Below are 20473 nucleotides of genomic sequence, written 5' to 3'. Positions count from 1 at the left end.
TCACACGGCTACTGAGTAGCCGTTTCGTGTAGGGAAGAGATGAGAGGGCACTATAGCAAGCTTGACATCCTTGTGCTATCCCTTCCCTACATTTGAGGGATAGGGAAGGGATGGGGCTCTCCATAGTGCTAGTTCTTATCTACGAAACACAAAATAACAGCGGTCGACAACAAAAACAGGTCGATTACATACAGAGTCTTTGAAGGAGATGTCATGAAAGACTTTACTATCTTTAATGTCAACTTGGATATTATTCCCAAATTTGGTACTAATGATGGTACAAGTTTGGTGAAAAAAGCCGGTTGGAATCCTCAAGGGATGTGAAATAGCTACAACTGGAATGAATATCCATTTGCTTAAGCAGGCATAGAGAGGTGAAGCATGCAATTTGCCTAGTTCAAATTGGATGTTATTGTGTGTTTTGTAAAACTAGGTATATCTAAATAAAGCCTAATTTATTGGGTTGGGAAACTCTGAAGTACCTATTTATCATCGCAATTTTCTTATTGACCAATCCAAACAAATGAAAAAAAAGAAAAGAAATCCTTAATCAAGATGTGCAGTTTTATGTTTTCTTACTGAATCAAGGCTCACAAGATTTGTACCCGTGCTACGCATCCGGAAGAGTTAATTTTCCCTAAAATCTTCATCACTTTGTAGGATCTAAGGCAAAATATTGCATCCTTGAGAGTTAATCATCGGAGAAGTCCCTTTGCGCTCTTTTAACCATCTTAACAAATTTGATCAAATGGTTTCCTTTCTACAAAATGATGATGAAAATTTGACAACTTTTTGTTAATATCTTCCAAGTTTCCAACCAAGTTGTTTTTTTTTTGCCCTGGTGAAACCAGAAACCTTCCTTGTGCTGGGCTTGACCATATCTTCTCTCCGGGCTTCACCATAATGTTTTGTGGCCCAACATGAGTTAGGTTAAAATAGAAGAAGTGTTTTTGGGCCTTTGGGGTGGCTCCATCCAGGGGAAGCTTGGCTATGCTTCCGCCCTCCATTGCTTTGCTTCCCATTATTTGTGCAATATAGCTGTTAGCAACACCAAGACCGCCAGCTTCAGCTATCCGTAACCTGAAAAGCCAAGGTTGCCTCTAAAAGTACCATCTCTTCAAAGAAGAATAACATGATCTGGCGAGGAAGAATAACATCCAACAACTCTAATACATTTAACTCTTCTACAAGGAATGTTGAAGAATTTTAAGATGTGCAAGTCATACTGAGATGAATCACAACCAGGTATCATTCCTCATGCAGGGATTTGTTTCTGACGGACCGGATTTCCACCAAAATGATATCAGCACAAGATAACCAAACTTCTTGAACAGCTGGACTTTTGTATTTACACCAAGCTCAACCTCGCGCATTATATTGGCTTGCCCGTTCCAAGTTGGGAGTTGGTTGCATGATCCTGGCGTCCACTGAACAACCATCTTTTTAATAAACCAGACCAAAACTTGAAGACTCACGAAAATCTAGTTAAAACTGAGATCTTGCAGATATTGAGGTCAATATCATCGAACAATCGACAGGAACTAACAAATTGAGAATTGATGAAAACCGAATGCTAAATGTTAGGATGTAGAGCCTAAAATCACTTATAATACTGGACTAAGTGGATCAATATAAAACAGTCCACACATTGCAAGATAAGCATTTTAACAGGAACTGAACTTTCTTCAGGAAAAGAAAACTTAGCCATTACAGGGATCAAAGGTACTGGTTTAGACATTCTGAACTTAGCCCTAATGGAATGGAGTCTGCCTGTTCTAAACCTTCACTTTATAACTGCAAATATGAGATTCCACTGCAGACTAGTCTAACCTCTGGATCGACTTTTTAGCCTATTGTTTTCGCGACAGTAAATTTTAGTAAGGGAATGGTTGTTCATGCAAGGAAATTCATTATGGATGCCTCCTGACGAGGTTCTACACACATAAATGTTGAGGTCGCATCTGGGACATGATTTGGAACCTCAACATGATGAAGTACGTCTTTGGTATTAGTGGAACAAGAGAGAGTAGCTAATAAATCACATACTAGTAAAAATTATGTGCAGTTCAAAAAGAAAATGACAAACCTGATATATTTAATATGAGAAATCTTGTCCCAGTCTTCCCCAGCCTGGTAGTTGCAACTCTGCTCTAACAATGGACAAGCTTCGATAAATAAGAACTTCAGGAATTTGAGTCTTAGCATTGTCTCCTTAGAAGGCATATGCACCAAATTTTCACAATTCCTAGTCTCCAGCCTTACAAGTCTTGAAAGGTCCCCAATCCACTCGGGCAAAACCACCATGTCAAGACCCATGTTAGATATGGTGAACTCCTTGAGCCTGGTAAGGTGCTGAAGCTGCTCAGGTAGAACCTTGAGTTTAGAGCACCCGTCTACCTCTAACCTCTGTAGAGATGCAAAGGAGGAGAATTGTTCAATTGAAAATGGAAACGAACCAGGTTCCTCAGAGAACCAGCCAATCTTGAAATCCTGAAGGTCCCTAATGCACTGCAGATCCACTGACAAAGAATTCCGTTCTTGTGGACATTGAATTTGAAATTCTTCAAGATAGATCGAGTCTTCTAATGAGCTGTTGGTCGCAACAGAGATATTATTGAGGTTGCTCTCCTCTTCATTTGAGTGAAAACCTTGAAATTTAGGACACCCCCATATCTTTAGATACTTGAGTTCAGGTTGCAGGTTCTGTAGTGGCAGAAACTCGAGTTCTGAAATTCCATTTATTTGAAGGTGAGCCAAGTCATGCTTCAGTGCAACATCGGGCACCGTCACCAATTTCGGACAAATTTCAATCGATAACTTCTTCAGGCAAGGGAAAGATGATGATAATGATGACTCCTCCCATCCTTGTAACTCAGGCATATTACACAAAAGCAACTTCCACAACTTTGGAAGCTGCCCCAGACCCACTATTTGCTCACATCTGCTGCAGTTTCGCAGTTCAATCTCCGTCAGGTTTGGCAAAGACAACAAAATTGTATTCATCTTCATCCATGATGGGAGTTTAACACCTCTAAAACCACCAATCGTCAAACTTTTCAAATTAGAGTGGGGTTGCAGCCCTTCCAGCACAAGTTCATCAGCATTATCAAGATCATTTCCAACAAAATTACCAGTACTCCAGTATAATTCCAAACTTGAGATATTTTGCTTTTGATTTAAATTCGCTCCACGGGCTTCTTCTGTTCCACCTCTCACATTCTCAAGATTATAAATCTCTAAGGTCTCTCTGAGGAGTCTCAGGTCTCTTAATTCTCCAACTGTGGTTCCCTCGCCTACAATGTATTCATGCAAGGTTTTCAACTTCGTCAGCTGTCCTAGACCTTTTGATGATATTTTCCTATGACCATCATATTTGAGATGTTCCAACTTGTTCCAATTTCTTACATCTCTCGGAAGCATAGCTTTCCCCAAGTCCACGTACTCTAAACTGGAGAGTTCGTACAAATCTGGTAGTGTTCTTATCTGTGTGGTACCAATGTCCAGAATCCTTACATGTCTCATAGCAGCACCAATATCTTTGGGAAATTTGTGAAGATTTCCACAATTGTTGAAGTTTAACGACGTCAAATTCCTTAGAAGAATTATAGATTCAGGTACTTCTTTAATTGGTGTAGACGAAACATCAAGTAACACTAGATTTTGTAAGTCACCTAAATTATCAGGTAGCTCTTCAAGGTAGCTTTCACCAAGCTGTAACTTTTCCAAATTGGAGCAAGAAGTAATTGACCTAGGTAATTCCCTGATGCCAGTGCTGTATAAATTAAGATGCCTTAGATCTTTCATGATACCAATGTTTACAGGTAACCTTCGAAAATAAGTACACCCAAAAAGATTTAATGTCTGCAACTTATGTAAGCTAGTGATAGAATCTGGCAGTGCTTTAATTTTAGAACGTTCTAGATAAAGGTGCCTCAAGTGCTTCAAAAATCCAATGTTGCTTGGAAGCTCTCGAAGAGAAGCCCATTCACTTAATACTAGTGTCTGCAAACTATAAAGCACACTTACGGACCTTTCATTCAGTGTTTCATGACTTTGATAATTTTTCGGAAATGAAAGATTAAGATACCTTAAATTTCTCAATCTCCCCACAGAAACCGGTAAACTGTCACCCATGAATGAACCACTGACATCTAGTACACGCAAGTGTTTACACTCGCTGAAGACACCCTCAATATCTTCACTACGGCCTCTTAGAAATGTAAGAAGAGTACACAACCTTTTAGACTTGCGCAACAAATTTTGAGACGCTGTTAATCCATCATCATCCAAAACCAAACCTAAATGACGAACACTAGGAACATCTTTCATTTTACTGGCTTTCAAGAGCAAGCATTCACAGTTCGATACACTTAGCGCAAGATCATGTATAAGATCGTGCATCTTGCACGAAACAATGTTTCCACACTCATCGTTCTTCACATCTTGAAAAAATGAGCTCGACAACAGGTTGCTGAAGTAGTCATCCCCAACATCTTCCATTGATATTTTATTTTCTTCGTCATCAGATGGTTGAAGGAATCCTTCCGCCATCCACAATTGAACCAAAGTTTCTCTTTCAAATACATAACCTTTTGGAAATATGGAGCAAAATGAAAAACATTGTTTTAAGTTTGACGACAAATTATTGTAACTCAGCTTTAACACAGGAATAACATTGTTTTCATCTTCTGATAAATTGACAAAAATCTCATTTTCCATGATAGACACCCACTCTTTTTCCTTATTTTTTAACCACATAAGACTCCCCAAAGTTTTTGCCACAAGTGGCAAACCGCAACATTTTTTAGCTATCTCTTCTCCTATTTTTATCATATTTGGGTCAGACTCAAGTGCACCACCACAAGCAAATGCTCTTTGCCTGATGATAGACCAACAATCAGCTGTTGATAAGTGCCGTAAGCCATAAGGAGAAATTGCTCCCCGAACAGTTGACCCAGTTTTACTTAGTCGTGTTGTGACTAAGATTTTGCTTCCTTGAGCACCAACTACCAAAAAATCTTTAAGTCTCAACCATTCATGGACATTCACATTCCACAAATCATCAAGAACTAATAAATACTTCTTGTCAGTCAAATTTTCACGAACTCGACGTACCAACTCTTCGACATTTGGTACATCACGACACTTGGTTTTAGTGATGAACTCAAGGATATCACTTAAAGTTTTATGAACACTAAAATAAGATTCATCCTTGGAGACACATACCCATATTCTTGGTTCAAAATGTCTCTTGACCAAGTCATCATTGTAAACTTGTTGAGCCAATGCCGTCTTCCCAAGTCCCCCCATTCCCACTATGGATATAGTTGAAAGGTTTTCATCTATCAGGGATGACGAATTGACCAACAAATCTATCATCTTTGATTTTTCATTTTTCCTTCCAACAATTTCTGTATCATTGACATAAGAAGTGGTTTCTCGTTCTAGCTGAACACTACTTTGTTTATGACCACTAGTACTACTAGTATTGTTTGGTAACAATTTGGACTTAATATCAGCATCAATAACAATTTTACCTAACTTCCGATTGATCTTTCTGATTTTAAAACCCATTCTCCAGCCAAACAAAATTGGGTTGGAGGATTTTGAGACAAAGTCACATACCTTGTCTCTTTTGCATACTGCCTCATGCTGCCTTCGCATGACTTCATATGAAAAATCATCAAGTACGTCTTCAGCTTCATAAGCAACATCTTTAAGCCTTTGCAACCAAATATCATCAATTTGTTTCGTCTCAGCATCCTCAATCACAGTTAGTACTACCTCCAAAGTAACCTGGAGATTTTTCAGCTCAGTTTTAAAACCCTTTGCAACACAAATATTTTGAATTATAAAAGGAATCAACTTCTTCAAAATTTCAGTTACACCGTTAACAAGAATTCCTTCAACTATCGGCATTATAACGCAGAGAAGAAAATTTGTGTGATTGGACTAAAGGGTATCAAAATTATTGCAAGACTTGAATAGTTTCCAGAAATGATTAATATCTAGGACTATGAACCACAAATGGAATTTTATCCACACACAAGAAAATAAGACAAGACAATAATTGAAAGAAAAGAAGACTTTGACTTGGCTACTTTGCTGATCAATACATACCTCCCCTTAGTGTTCCCAGTTGCAACACAGAACTCTCTCCACCTCTACCTCTCATCAATCCTCACCTGCATAATTCAAACCAGTGGGGTTTCAAATTCATGTACTTAACATTACAAATTGTAATATCTGTAATGAAATTGTAAAATGTAAATTTTTTAATACAATGCAAATATCACTTTCTATTCGTTTGAGTGAAAAATACATGAATTTTTCAGTCTGTTTTATTACTCTGACTTCAATTTGGGTGAAATAAATACAGTTTGATAATGACAAGGGCAAAATTAAGGGAAAATCGCAAATAGGGGGAATAATAAAACCTTGCTGTAATGATTTGAAGAACAATGTGACCCAAAATGAAATTAAAAACCTGAAATTTGTTTTTAGAGACTTACATGGGTGATTCAACTGATGGATTTGATGGTTAAGATTTTTCTGCAGTTTCAGCTTCCATTACCCTAACTGTATTGAGTAACCAATCCAGGTATTTTTGAATCACAAAAATCAACTAATTTTAGGAAAGGGTTTAAAAATATTGGTGTCTTTGCTAGTGATTATTATGCTTCATATTAGACCTAAGTTTCAGAAAAAAAGAGAAAAAGAGTGTTAGAAATTGTGGTTGCAGTGCTTTAATCTCTTTTTTAAAGCCTGTTTGGCAACCAGTCTTCATGAGCCGAAGTCGAGCAAATTTTTTATTTTTTTTACTTCACATAAACTAATGTTTGACTTTTCAACCCTGTTAAATATAAAAAAAAAATACTTAATGCTTAGTATTTTGTTTCACAAAAACAGAGTTTTTTGCTTTTGGAAATCATATTAAATTTGATTTCATCCTAACTTTTGATTTTTTTGATTTCCGATACCGGGAAGCGACTTCTCCAGGTGGATCCTTACATTTGTGATTCAACCGGAAAAAAAAAAAAAAACATTTTACCTTCTTTAGAAGTCAATCTCAGAAGTCATTCTATAATGGTATGTTTTGTTTCTAGAAACCCAAAAATAATTTCTCAAGTTGTATCCAAACAATTTTTTAGGCACACTACACTGGTGTGTTTTGTTTGTCGAAGACACCAAATTAATTGTATGTTATTGTGATCCATCATATTAGGTCCCCGGGAGTGCAAAATTGAAGGAGTGTGTTGAGTGCAAGTTGTTTAAAACAAGTCTGACATTGGCTAAGCTTAAAAATTGTAGAAGATTACACATGTGCACTGATTCTATGAGTATATACAGGATGTTGTCTGATCGTGAAAGTATTCCTTGGTGTGCTTCGCATATATGGAGAAGAATTCTCCATTTGCAGAAAAAGTTTGAGTATCTTAGATATTCTCATGTTTATAGTTAGGGAAGCTAATCGTGCAGCGGATTTATTAGCAAAGAAGCATCCTAGTGAGGAATTTGTAGTTATCAGTCTTAACAGTTTTGATTGTGGGATGCTGGAAATTTTTTCAGAGGATAGGAGTAGGAAAGTTTATGTTAGGAAGTAGTGTGTTCTTGTTTTTCCTTTTTTGGTTTTCTTTGTAAGGTTTTGGGTTCTCCTTAAACCCGACGAAATGTGTCAAAACCAAAAAAGTTGTTTATAATAGAACCTTAATCTTTTTTACCATATAACCAACTCATTAATGTAGTACAGTTTACTCCCTATGTATCAAAAAAAAAAAATACACACACCGACGTATTCACTTCGATCTCCTGAAGCTCGAATAGGGATGGACTCCTACTAATTTTTTTGGGGTGGTGGGGCCCACTATCTATTAAAACTTCGGGAGAAACCGATGTATTGTTCAAAAGAGTAGGATTGTTTGGTTCAGTACAAAAAATAAGAAAACCAACTCTTTTTTTATGTGTTTTTGCCAATTTATCCTTAAGAAAAAGTGGTTCCGTTGATATTTTAAAGACAAAAACAATAGAGAGAGAAATGGTTCCCAAATTTTGTTAAAAGAGTGAGACATGATCCCCACTGTAGCCAAAATTACAATATTTGAATTTCCATTTAAGGAAATCAACCTTTTTTTTGACATATCCAAAAAAGGAAAACGAGTCTATATTTTCCAATACGGAGGGAGTAATAGTTAGTTCAAAAACTTCAATATTGGTAACATAATGTTTACGTACGGTCTCAAATCTTAGGCTAACTATAAGTTCTTTACTTCTACTATATGTGTTGTTGTATAAATAATTCAACATAAAGAAGATAAAATGTTAAAAATCGGTTATAATTAATAAACATTTATTTGCGAAATATACAAAAAAAAAATATGTTGTACTGTATCGTATTGTGTAGTGTTTTGTGCATGTTATCACGTGCTTTATTAGCATGTTGTGATGTGATGTGCCACGTGCTTATTCATACCACATGTTATGTTGCGATATTCTACACATAAAGCTAACACGTTGTGCTGCGTTGCGCTAACTCACACATACGGTGAGCTAGGCTCAAATTTTAACATGATGTGTTTGGTGTTAATCGTATGAGTGGTGTTTGGTCTTCGGTGATGGTTGGTCCCCGTTTCACGCGACGACAACTAGCCCGACTATCTCTTCAACTTTCTCCTCGGTCATCCGAGAGAAAGAATAGTTTGGTCCCCTATGCTTAGCTGTCGAAAAATTATGGACTATTGTCCCTTAAAACAGTGTACATGTGAAACCATCCTAGCATATGTGAAAGGAGGACTCTCTCTTGTGGCTATGCAAGGCAGCAAGATCGTGAAAGGGGGGACTCCTCCCTGTAGCTCTGCTTGCTCTGGGTAGGGATAAAGTGGGCATGTTATTTTAACGGTCGCGAATGCGCAAACCCTACTAAAACGGTGGGACCACTCCCTATTCCACCCGCGGCACGGAAGGTGACAAGTACTTAATACTGTCTCTGACAGGTTGTCCAGGCAGATGAACCGGTGTAGAAATTTAACCATATCTTGGAGATAAGATCTTTACGAGAGATTATCTCTTCCCTACCTGGTACTTGCTACTGGAAAACGACTTTCGATATTGGATATTGTGTTTGGTGTTATTCGTACCGACGCGTCCCAATTTACACCTCTACGGTAGGCTGCAGTCTAGGCCACTGGTTAGAGCCCCAAATTATTGAGCCCAAAATTTTTATTTCTTTTCGATTAGCAGTCAGCTTGTGACAGCTGTAATGTTGCTAAAGTGATTTGTCATAGTTACTTATATATAGAAAATTATGGCAGCTACAATTGCTTGCTAATTTGTTGTAACAATTATAAGTGTTACTAATTTTTCAATTTTGGGGTGCTATTTTTAAAAAAGTCATAAGGAATATTTCATGCCAAGTTACACGTTTAGAACCCAAAATGTAACCAAAAAAAACTCAAAAAGGTATGCTTAAATAAATAAATTGATCTTCCCCTAATCAAAATTTGGACTATGTCCCAAACCTAATAACATTTTTTAAATCCCAAACTTTGAGTTGGCCTTGAACACCCAAAATCTCTAAGATTGCCCTGATTAGGCTTCCCTTTTGGAGATTGCCTTTGAGGGTTGCATTTTATGTCCACGGAATCATATGACAACAATGATTTATATAGCTCGATTTCAGATTTAAGGATCACTTTACCATAGATCGGATAAGAAAATAAAAATGTCCAAAATTACAATTTCCCAGAAAGGAAAAGAAAAGACATTTAGTTAGAAGTCTAGATGGCAAACATAAAATGGGATGAACTGAAAGCTGATACAAATCCAAAGAAAACATACAAACTCTGACACCAAACGCAATATATAATGAAAAAGCAAACACAAATACAAGCAAAAACAAAGCCAATCAAGTTTGGTAAAACGAGGCACAAAAGGCCTTTATCCAACTAGGATATTGAGCATATAGCCACCATCATCCATGGTTCAAAGTCGGCTGATCGTTCTTCTATCGGTCATTCATCATCGGCCTCTCGATAATCTTTTAATGCCATCTTGTACCTGGCGACATCCTTCTTTTAACTCCTCGATCTCCTCTTTAAGGCTATAGACTGTTACATCTAAGGCTTGTCTGTCTGCCCTCTCTCTCGATCCCTCTCATTAGTAGTCGCAGCCAGCCAGTTTACTAATCAATTCGTTTTCTTCAGGACTGGATTCGACAGCAGGAAACCCACCGCCTTCCATATACCGAACTGGTCGGAATGGAACTGGACCGTGTTAAGGGAAGACCATAGCGGCACAAGTCTACTACCTCATCCGCCCAGTAGTAAATTGATCGGTAACGTTGGTAGTGATTTGTTCTCTCTCGAGGAAACGTTATGGGAACCGCCAAACCTTGACAGTTGACCATTAAATCATATTTATATATGAAATCTGCCAGAGCTTCATAATCACTCTTGTTCCATGGAAAAGAGTTACCAACCAGAGTGAGATGATTACTGAAAGACCCCGCATCAGTGAAATCTGAACACACGATAGGGCTTCCGAATGTTTTGCGAAGCCTGTAGGGATGGATGCCACCTTCATTGGTATAACCTAGATACAGCTCAGGATCATTCAACCAGGTCATAGTTGTTGAGAAAGAGAGCTAGCTAAAGTAGGGGATGAAGAAAAAAAATGAAAAGAGGGTTCTTGACAGGCTTGTGAACAAATTGAAAGAAAAGAAACACTCGCAAGCAGCAAGGGATAATATTGACCCCAAAATCAATATTGCTTGCTCTGTTAGTTTTTTCTCTGCTAGCTAAACAGGTATTGTTTAGACATGGTGGTCCTGGCAGTTTGGTAAGCATCACATGCCAGGTCTTAACTGATGTCATGTATAATGTTATACAGTAAACTAGACTTGATTGCCCGGTCGTTGACATTGAAACTTGCCTAGACCAATTAGCAAATAATGGTTTTTATAGATACCGGGATAGGTTCTTTGGAAATTTGGCTTTTGTGTGTCACGAAAGAATTCACATTGACCCCCCATATAACGGAAGAGCTCTTTGCCCTTCGGCTTTGATGCCCAAAGTTGACTTCGTCAATTATGGCTTTAAGCTGCTCGCTTGAAGTATATACAGATGCATTTTCGAGAATTCAATACATTTACGATAAAGAAATTGAGAGGTATAAATGGCAAAACTCAGTCTGATGATGATTAATATAAGGTCTCTTCGTATACTTTGCACCTCTTAGTTTTAAATAAGCCACCAATAAGAAGGAACCGATAAATGGAACGCAAAAGTTTTTGGAGCTAGAAAGAAAGAACGTACAGAAATTATTGATCTTGTCTTGTGATACTGATACGTTTACGTTTGTATCTTCAAGTCTTATTTGAAGCAATTAGGAGACTATTATGAGTGTGTAACTCCCCTTGCCTTGTGCAATGGTTTCTTTTCTTTTTTAATATAACCTTTTTAATGGTTTTGGTTCTTTGGAAATTTTTCTTTAATTAGTGTATAAGAAAAATAACTTTGAGACCGAATATCCTGTTATAACGCAGCAGGTACCCTTCCGACTAGAATTTAATCAAAAATCCTCATTTTGGGCTATACCATTCAATTTTGGGCGCTAATGAATACGATGAAATAGGATCACTACGAACGAAAAGGTGGTTACTCTTACTGAAGTAAGGGAAAATTGTTACGGGCAATTGTTTTCTTGATAAGGTCTAAAACAAATTACTTAGGTAGTTTCAATTTGAGTATTGCTTATCTGAAATTGTATGTTAGACCTTCATGCTTAACTCTTATAGGTTGTATGAGTTCTTATGAACTTGTAAGATTCTTTCGGTTTGCTCTTGTACCTTTTCATTTCTTTGTCATTTTCGTGATAAAAAATGGGAGAAATATATAGAGTATACGAGTGATTTACAATCACCGAGAAAGGATATATGTGATGAAAAGTATATATTTAACGAAAGGGTAATGTAGTTGTAAAACTTCTTACAACTACACTCAACTAAAACTAATCCAATTTCTAAGTGATCATTTTGAATTCTTATTTGATTAATTGAATATTGAGAATGTTTACAAGATAGATTCAAGTATTACAACAATTTTACTTGAAACCTAGATTCACTTTCTGTTTCTCTCTCTATTTCTTGATCAAGACTCCTTCCCACCTCCCACAAGTAATGACCTCTCTCCTTTATATATAATTTTACATAGTGGATAACAGCTAAGATACCCATTATTTTCGGGATCACTATGCGACACATTCGCTCATATACAATCGCTCATCTTTGCATAGAATACCTCCTCGCACAGTTCTCCATACTTTACCCGTGACTTTGCTGACATCATCTGGTGCATCATCTGAAACTTTGTCGTGTGCGACGCTCTTCCCTTAGGTTGTACTCTTTACTTCGCTTGATTACTAACGTGTGCGATATTTTACTCCTACATTTTGCCTCTTCTCATTTAGCTTATTATTCAGAGTAAGCGATATGAAAAATTCCCTTTTTGTAAATCGCACATGCTTGTATTTTTTCATTTTATTTCTTTGACAATTTCCCGGGTTTCAAGTTTCTCTCCACACGTGTTGATTTCCTTCCTCTTTAACCGGCTTGAACTGTCTTCAACCGGTTGTTTCTTTTCACCTATATAAGGGTTTTTCAATCAGTAAATAACCCTTATACACTTTTTCTTCTCTGCAACTATACTTCTACACTTTTTCTTCTTTCTCTTGTTGCTATTCATCTTCATCCGTTATTATCCATTTTTGCTGCTGCTGTCACCGATTTCTTCTACTGTTGTTCTTCCACCATGAACTATGAATTGAAGTTTGTTTCCTTTCCTCATGATGATTATTATTGATTTTAACCATTCTCATCTAAGTTTTTTATTAACTTAATTCCCATATACTTTCGCAGGAAAATTTCTTCTATTAGCGCTCTTCGAATCATGCAAAAACCCAAATCTTCGTCGGATAAAGATTCGTAGAAGAAGAAACCAAACATTGATAACAAAGAAATCTCATAAGAGGAAGATTTCGCACAATAAAGAAGTAATAAATATCCAATTTATTTGAAACAATGTTGTTGCCTCTATTTCTTATCTATTTTATTTTCGCAGGCTTTGTGAGATGGTTGATGGAAAAAAGCCAAAAGCTAAGAGGCCTCGCAAGCCCATACATATCCCTTCAAATCTTTTTATTCTAGATTTTAATGTTGTAGACGTTGTCCCTATAACCACAGTTTAACCTTCGCACACTAATCCTTCTATCACTCCAACAATTCAAAGTTCTGAGAAAAATGTTCTTATTACTCCTACACCATCTCAAGCTTCTGAGAAGAATGTTCCTGCTACTCCTTCACCAACAATCCATCTTACAGATGAGAATGCCTATGTTACTTATGATGAACTTTTTTTTTGAAAAGGAGTCTCCTGTAAATAAGGAGTTTCTTCTTAATCGAGGAACAAAAAGTACTCCTCCCATTGCCTTTGCGACTTCATCGCATGCAAATCAAGTTTTTCCTTCACCCATTAATTCTAGATCACAACCAAACCTTCTTCAAAAGGAATCCCCTGTCCCAACAGATTTGACTACTCCTTTTTCCTTGTTAAATTCTTTTTCTTTGAACAAGAAAGCTTTGGATAGTGTAAAACTTGCTGCTCAAACTTTATTCGACGTCATCAACTCTGCCCCATCTTTAATTGATGATCCTTGCAAGTTTCGCTCCTGTTCTTCCTTAAGCAAGCTTCTATGTGAATTTCCAGCTGATAAAGCTCCAAGGGATGAGGTTTTTTCCCAAATTGACCCGAGCTTCCATGTTGCTCTAGATGTTCTGGTATCTACCTTTCACATCTTAATTTTGTCTTTTATGTTACTTCCAAGTTGTACTAACTTCATCTTTTTCCTTTAGGACTCTCATCGTCGCGTGATGCTGGCTGAAAAGCATTTTGAATCTAGCTGCTCTCAGTTGGAACTTTCGCAGAAAAATGTTTCTTTGGAGATAGAAATACAAAATCTAAGAGGAGAACTCCAAGTTTCGAGTTTTGATGCTGAAACTCTTCGCAAAGAGAATCAAAAACTTAGAGGTATTTATTATTATATTTGAGATATTTATCGTATCCTATATTCTTTCGCACACGTTCATTTTTGTAAATTTCTTCGTGCACTTATTAAGATTTAAACCAGAAGCGAACGAATGAGAGGTATGACTTTCAATTCCTTGCTAAAGATGCTCAAGCGAATAATGAGAAGTTACAGTCCCAACTAAGCCAATTAAATAATCAATATTCATATTCACTTGATCAGATTAACAATATTTCCCATGAGAATAACCAACTTACTAAAAAAATTGAGTTTTTTAATGATCAAATATCCTATTTTTTAAATTATCACACGATGTTGATTTATTACATCAAACTTTATCAGAACAAAATCATACTCTTTCTAGAGAGAAGCTATCTTTTTCGAAGAAAGAAGCAATGTTTTCACATCAGTATTCAATTCTTCATGAAATAAATGAAAATCAAGCGCGAACTCTTCGCGTACTGAAGGAACAGTACGAGACTTCGCTTAAAGATTTAAGATCCCAAAATGAGAAACTTGTTCAAAATAATATAAGTCTTTCTGTGAAGAAGAATCAGTTTCAAGAACAATATAGACAATTGAAGAATTCTCATGATATTCTTAAGAAAAAGAACAAATCTCTTTCTTCCGAAGAAAAGAAGATTCGATCTAGCCTCAGTGGTTCAGTTGGTGATGGATTTGATAAGGCTATCGAAAGTATGAAGGACAATACCCTTGTTGTTTCTAAATTCTTCCAAGGTAGTCAACTAGAGTTGACTGCCTTATTATGATTTCTTGGTATTTCTCCGCACAATGTTGATTTAAAAGTTTCTCATTTATGTTTATTTATTATTTTTTGTAGATTCGGAAAGATCGCACCAATCTTTTGTTACTCAATTAGAGTCTGAATTATCCAAGGTTCGCAAAGAATATGCGAATCTGGAAATATCTCGTGGGAATCTTAAGCTCTCTCTTTCTGCTTCTCGAAGCAGAGCGCGAAGAAGGTTCGCATACCAGAAGAATTTTTTAGAGAAAATGCTATAAATCTTGAAAGAGCTGCTATTCGCAAGGGTCATTCTAGTGCCCAATCTGTTATTGACGGAATTCTTTTAAGCAATTCTCTCCCAGCAGTAAAACTCCCCGTATGCAACGTGAGTGCAGATGAAGAATATCCTGAACCAGATAGTGATTATGACTTTTTAAGTGATGATGAAAAGGATGAAGATGAAGAAGAAAATTAGAAAGATGAAGATAAGTATGCTAATGAGGCCAATGCTGAGATTGAAAATCAGCAAGAAGAAGAGAAGTCTGCTGATGAGGTCATTACTGAGATTGAAAATCCTGGACCCAGTACTAAGATTTGAAAAGTATTTTGAATAAGATGCTGCTGTTGAGCATTCTTGATTTCCTTTCTCTATTTTGACGTATTTTGAACCTTCTTATTTTCATACTTGTTTGTTGCAAGGAAGATAATACATCTTTATTTTAATTCCCATACCTGCTTCTTATTATCTTTCTTGTAAGAATCAATTGTGCGAATTTATCACTAGTTTACTTAATTTACTTGGGAGGTCTTATTTTGCCTTTCTATGTAAAGGTCTTATCTTTCCTCATTCTCGTGCGACGAGATCGCAGGCGGTCTTTGCATTTTATCTTTTTCGCTTGTATTATTTCCTCCACCCATTGATGTCATCTTATCTTTTTCGCTTGTATTATTTCCTCTTCAGGTTTGTCGTATAAATATCACAAGTCTTAATACTCCCTTGAGCAAAAGCCTTATGAATTTATATCTTTTGACACAATTCAGCTCCCTAATGGAGGGTGTCGTCCTTATCTTCCCCCTGGTTGCCCTTTCAAGGACGCTTACCTCTATCGGGTTAAGATTTATGTCTCTTCCCATCCAGTTTTTCAACAACCAGTTGATTTCGCAGTCTCGCATACACTACCTATAGGGTTTATGGCAGCAAGACCGCACCCTAAGTGGGGTATCTTCGGACCGAGTACATCATAGTCAGGACTTGTCAAGAGTGGCAAGGTACGCTCCAGACGCCCCGGGCACTCTTGACTCAACCGTGTACCTCGGCGCCCTGATCGAGTTTCTGCACTCCTTGGGAGAGCCTTTTTCACCTTAGGCTCTCAATCTAAGATTACTATCTTAGACTGAAAATTTAAGGTATCTCTCCCGGATGGGAATTATCGTTTAATTCTCACCCCAAATCTCCACAACTCAAGTTCCTGGGTCGGTATAGCCTTCCCTTAAGTCATGCCTTCTAGGTATTTCCAATTATGACTTGTGATAGGTCTTACTATATTGCCTCTTGCATATGAGCGAACTAGGGTGCACGTCACATTCGGATTCCTAGCCAATCTGATAACAAATATCATTTTTATATAGCCTTGTATCAAGGTCTTACTTTGCTTTTATAGAATTTCGTAACTTTCAAGCGAAATATTCGCATTATAGACTTGTTCAAAAATATGATCTTACAGATTTTTAACTGTTTATCCATGCCAGTTAATTCGCAAGTGACTATGGATAATATTTTTTTAAGAACTGCCTATTCCAAGGTCGATCTAATTTACGACCTGTATTTCGTCATTCAGGATCCATTTATTCATAGGCTCCTTCTCCAACTATTCTTTTTATTATATAAGGTTCATCCCAGCTTTTCTCCAATTTTCCATCTTTTCCTTTTTGATACACTGGAATTTCGCGTAGCACTAATTCGCCCGGTTGGAATTCTCTTATTTTAACCCGCTTGTTGTATTCTCGAGCTAATCTTTTTTGATAATTTTCCATGTGCTGTAAAGCGACTTCTCTTACTTCCTCCAAATCATCCAATTTTGTTAAGATCAAATCCGCGCTTAAATTTTTTTCCCAAGCTTCTCTCTTTGTGGTAGGAATGATAACTTCTGTTGGTAGCACTGCCTCTACTCCATATGTCAAACAGAAAGGTGACATTCATGTTGCTTCTCTTCTTGTAGTTCTGTAAGCCCATACTACATTATGTACTTGTTCGCACCATCCTTTGTTGTGCCCTTCTAACTTTTTCTTCAGGTTTTCTGCGATTGTTTTATTTGTAGCTTCTACTTGTCCATTACTTTGAGGATACAAAGGAGTATATTTGCCACTTTGAATTTTGAATGCATTGAGCAGCATTGTTATATTCTCGCCTTCAAACTGCTTCCCATTATCGGACACCAATTGTGCAGGAATGCCAAATCTGCATATGATATTTTCAAAAATGAATGTGAAGATGTCTTTATCGCGAATATGTTGAACTGCTTTTACTTCTGGCCCATTTAGTGAAATAATTTGTTGCGACAATTAGAAATCTTTTTTGCCCCGTTCCTGGTATAAATGGTCCAATAATATTTATTCCCCATTATCCGAAGGGCCATACATTTGTTAATGTATTAAGCATAGCCCGGGTGCATGTATCTTCTTGCCATGACGTTGACATTCTTCGCATCTCCTCGAAACTTGTATTGTATCTTCATGCATATATGGCCAGTAATAGACCTGTATTTCTTCCCTATATCCGAGTGATCTCCCTCCACTATGGTTGCCAGCATCGCCATAGTGTAATGCTTTTAGGATCTCAATTCCCTCCTTTCGCGTAAGACATCTTAGTGAAGGTCCAAGAAATGATCTTCTATAAAGAACACCATCCCTTAATTCATAATTTGTCACACGACTCTTTAATTTGTGTGCTTCTAATCTTTTCTTCGGCACTTCTCCCTTTTATAGATAAGATTGTATCTCAGTTCTCCAATCCTTCTCTTCGCTCACACTTTCTTCTTGTATATCGTTTATGAGCATCACATCTGTTTGCACTTCTTCACCCTTTTCTATAGATGGTAATAATAGTGTTTGTATTTTTATATCCTTTGCAACCGGATCTACTAACATTGATGGTATGAAGGCCAATGCATCTGCAAGTCTATTATATTTTCTCCCTATGTCTCCATCTTAGTTTTGGAATTTGCATTGCTAACTCCATGACCAACTTCTTATATTTTTGTAAAGATGGTTCATTGGTACTATATGTGCCTTCTATCTGACGAATTACCAATTGGGAATCACTAGTTATTCGCGCATCCTCAACTTTCATTTCAATTGCTAATCTTAATGCGTGGATGACTGCTTCATATTCAGTTTCATTATTTGTGGATGCGAAGTTCAATCTGAATGAGTAAGCCATTCTCGCTCATGTTGGCGAAATAAATACAATACCAATTTCATTTCCTTCTCCATTGGAAGATCCATCCATCAATATCTCCCATCTATTTGGATTTCGCTCAGTTAATAAATCATTAGGATTTCCATGTTCTTCATCCACCTCCATCATTTCTTCTACATATTCATCTTCTTCTATTGAAAATTCTGCAAGAAATTCTGCGATACTTGAGACTTAGTAGAAGATAAAATTTCATAACCAATCTCATAGTTTCCTAATTGTGCATTCCACCTCTCTATTCTTCCTGACCTCTTCGAATTCGTCATTGCGTTTTCAATTGGGAATCTTGTTAATACTTTAATTTTGTGAGCTTGAAAATAAATGCGATATTTGAATGATGCATATACCAGTGCGAGAATCAACTTTTCAATTTTTAAATAGTTTTTCTCTGTGGAGTTCTATGTTTTGCTTATGTAATATATTGGGAATTATACACCTTCATCTGAATGTAACAGTACTGCACTTAATGCATGAGATATTGATGCTAGGTAAAATAACAATTCTTCTCCCTGCTTCTCCTTTTGCATAATGGATAAGTTTACCAAATATTCTTTTATGCTCTGCAACGCTTTGTCGCACTCCATTGCCCATTCAAATTTGGTCCCCTTTTTTAGTATATTGAAAAAGTGTTGACACTTGTCCGAAGATATTGCAATAAATCTTCCCAATGATGCTATCAATCCATTTAACTTTTGAACATCTTTGACTGTCGCAGGTGGTGGAATATCTCTAAACGCTTGTACCTTCTCCTGATCAACTTGTATTCCCTCCTTGGATATAATATAACCTAAGAATTTTCCTGATGATACGCCAATTACACATTTTTCTGGATTTACTTTAATATTAAATTTTCGCATTTGTTCAAATATTTCTCGTAAATCATCAACATGATCTTCCGCCTCTTTGCTTTTAATTAGCATATCATCCACATAGATTTCTAATGTTTTATGTATCCATTTTTCGAATACTTTTTGCACCATTCTTTGATAAGTCGCACCTGCATTCTTCAATCCAAATGGAATTTTCGTGTAACAATATAAACCTCTTGGTGCGAAGAAAGCAGTGTGTTCTTGATCTTATTCTTCCAAAGGAATTTGATTATAGCCTTTATACCCATCTAGCATTGTGACTCTATCATTCCCTGATGCGGATTCCACCATTTGAGGGACGTCGGGTAAAGGGAAGCTGTCTTTAGGGCATGATTTGTTTAGATCTGTAAAATCTACACAAATTCTAATTATGTTGTTCTTTTTGGGTACCACCACCATATTTGCTATCCACACTGGATATTTGGCCTCTCTTATAATTCCTGCATCTAACATCTTCTGCAATTCTGCTTCTATTTTAGGATGATAATCAGTTGCAATCTTCCTTATCCTTTGCTTGAACGGCTTTACATTCTTCTTAATGTCTAATTTATGACATGCGACAGACGGATCTATTCCTGGTATTTCTTCCATACTCCATGCGAAAATATCATTATATTCTCGCATAATGCTTATCGTTTTTTTCTCTTCTTCCTTATCCATTTTAGTTCCAATTCTTAATATTCTTGGTTCTTCTTCAGTTCCCACGTTTATTTCTTTTGTTGGTTATGCTGCAGTAAAATTCATTTTTGGTTCCCCCATAATTGTTGGTTTCTTGATTTCTTTAATTTGTCCACCTTCCTTCGTTGGTTCTTCGCCTGGTATTCCTTTTCCCTCTTTCGCTATGATTATGTATATTCGAAATTCCTCTTCTTTCCTTTGCTCTTTTGCTTTTATCCATTGATCTTTTCGCTTCTTTGCTCATCCTTCATAATTTCACACATCTATTCGATTACAAGTATTGGTAACCTAAACATATCCTCAAATTCACCTATACCACTTGGAATTGGGAATCTAATACATTGATGTAATGTTGACGCTATAACTTTGAGTCCATGTACCCATGGTCATCCCAACAACATGTTGTATGGTGACTCAATATCAATCACACACATGTGTTATCTTTGTTTGAAACTCTCCCAGTAATATTCGGATAACGATTTCTCCTTTCGGCTTTGTAATTGTTTTATTGAATCCATGAACATTATAGGATGTAGGTATCAGTTCTGCGTCTTCATATCCCATTGCTTCGAATGTGCGATAAAATAATACATCATCTGCACTGCCTGTATCTATCAATGTTCTATTGAT

The 20473-nt window shown here is 36.8% G+C and overlaps 1 protein-coding gene across 3 annotated transcripts; it reads right to left on the bottom strand.

Annotated features, from left to right (window-relative positions):
* Positions 1-836: 836 nt before the first annotated feature.
* On the bottom strand, positions 837-6717 carry LOC113317623 (disease resistance protein RGA2-like). 3 transcript variants are annotated; one of them, XM_026565789.1, is made up of 4 exons: positions 6513-6717; positions 6121-6185; positions 2087-5796; positions 837-1417 (listed from the first exon to the last, which is right to left on the bottom strand). In XM_026565789.1, the coding sequence occupies exons 3-4, from the start codon at positions 5662-5664 to the stop codon at positions 1360-1362; spliced, it is 3636 nt and encodes a 1211-aa protein (XP_026421574.1). In that variant the 5' UTR covers positions 5665-5796; positions 6121-6185; positions 6513-6717; the 3' UTR covers positions 837-1359. The 3 variants fall into 3 exon arrangements, with proteins under 3 accessions (XP_026421574.1, XP_026421571.1, XP_026421566.1); XM_026565786.1 differs by lacking the exons at positions 6121-6185; positions 6513-6717 and having other exon boundaries at positions 837-1427; positions 2087-5963; XM_026565781.1 differs by lacking the exons at positions 6121-6185; positions 6513-6717 and having other exon boundaries at positions 2087-5963.
* Positions 6718-20473: the final 13756 nt, after the last annotated feature.

The sequence above is a fragment of the Papaver somniferum genome, chromosome 1, assembly GCF_003573695.1.
Source record: "Papaver somniferum cultivar HN1 chromosome 1, ASM357369v1, whole genome shotgun sequence".
Lineage (NCBI taxonomy): Eukaryota > Viridiplantae > Streptophyta > Magnoliopsida > Ranunculales > Papaveraceae > Papaver > Papaver somniferum.
The sequence above is the reverse complement of the archived record's forward strand: the minus strand, read 5'-3'. Positions and strand labels throughout refer to the sequence as shown.

Coding starts and splice junctions, on each gene's coding strand:
- LOC113317623 (XM_026565781.1), bottom strand. CDS start 5,919: ATGCCGATAGTTGAAGGAATTCTTGTTAACGGTGTAACTGAAATTTTG. Junction 1,418..2,086: donor TCTCATATTAAATATATCAG/GTTTGTCATTTT, acceptor AGTGGACGCCAG/GATCATGCAACCAACTCCCA.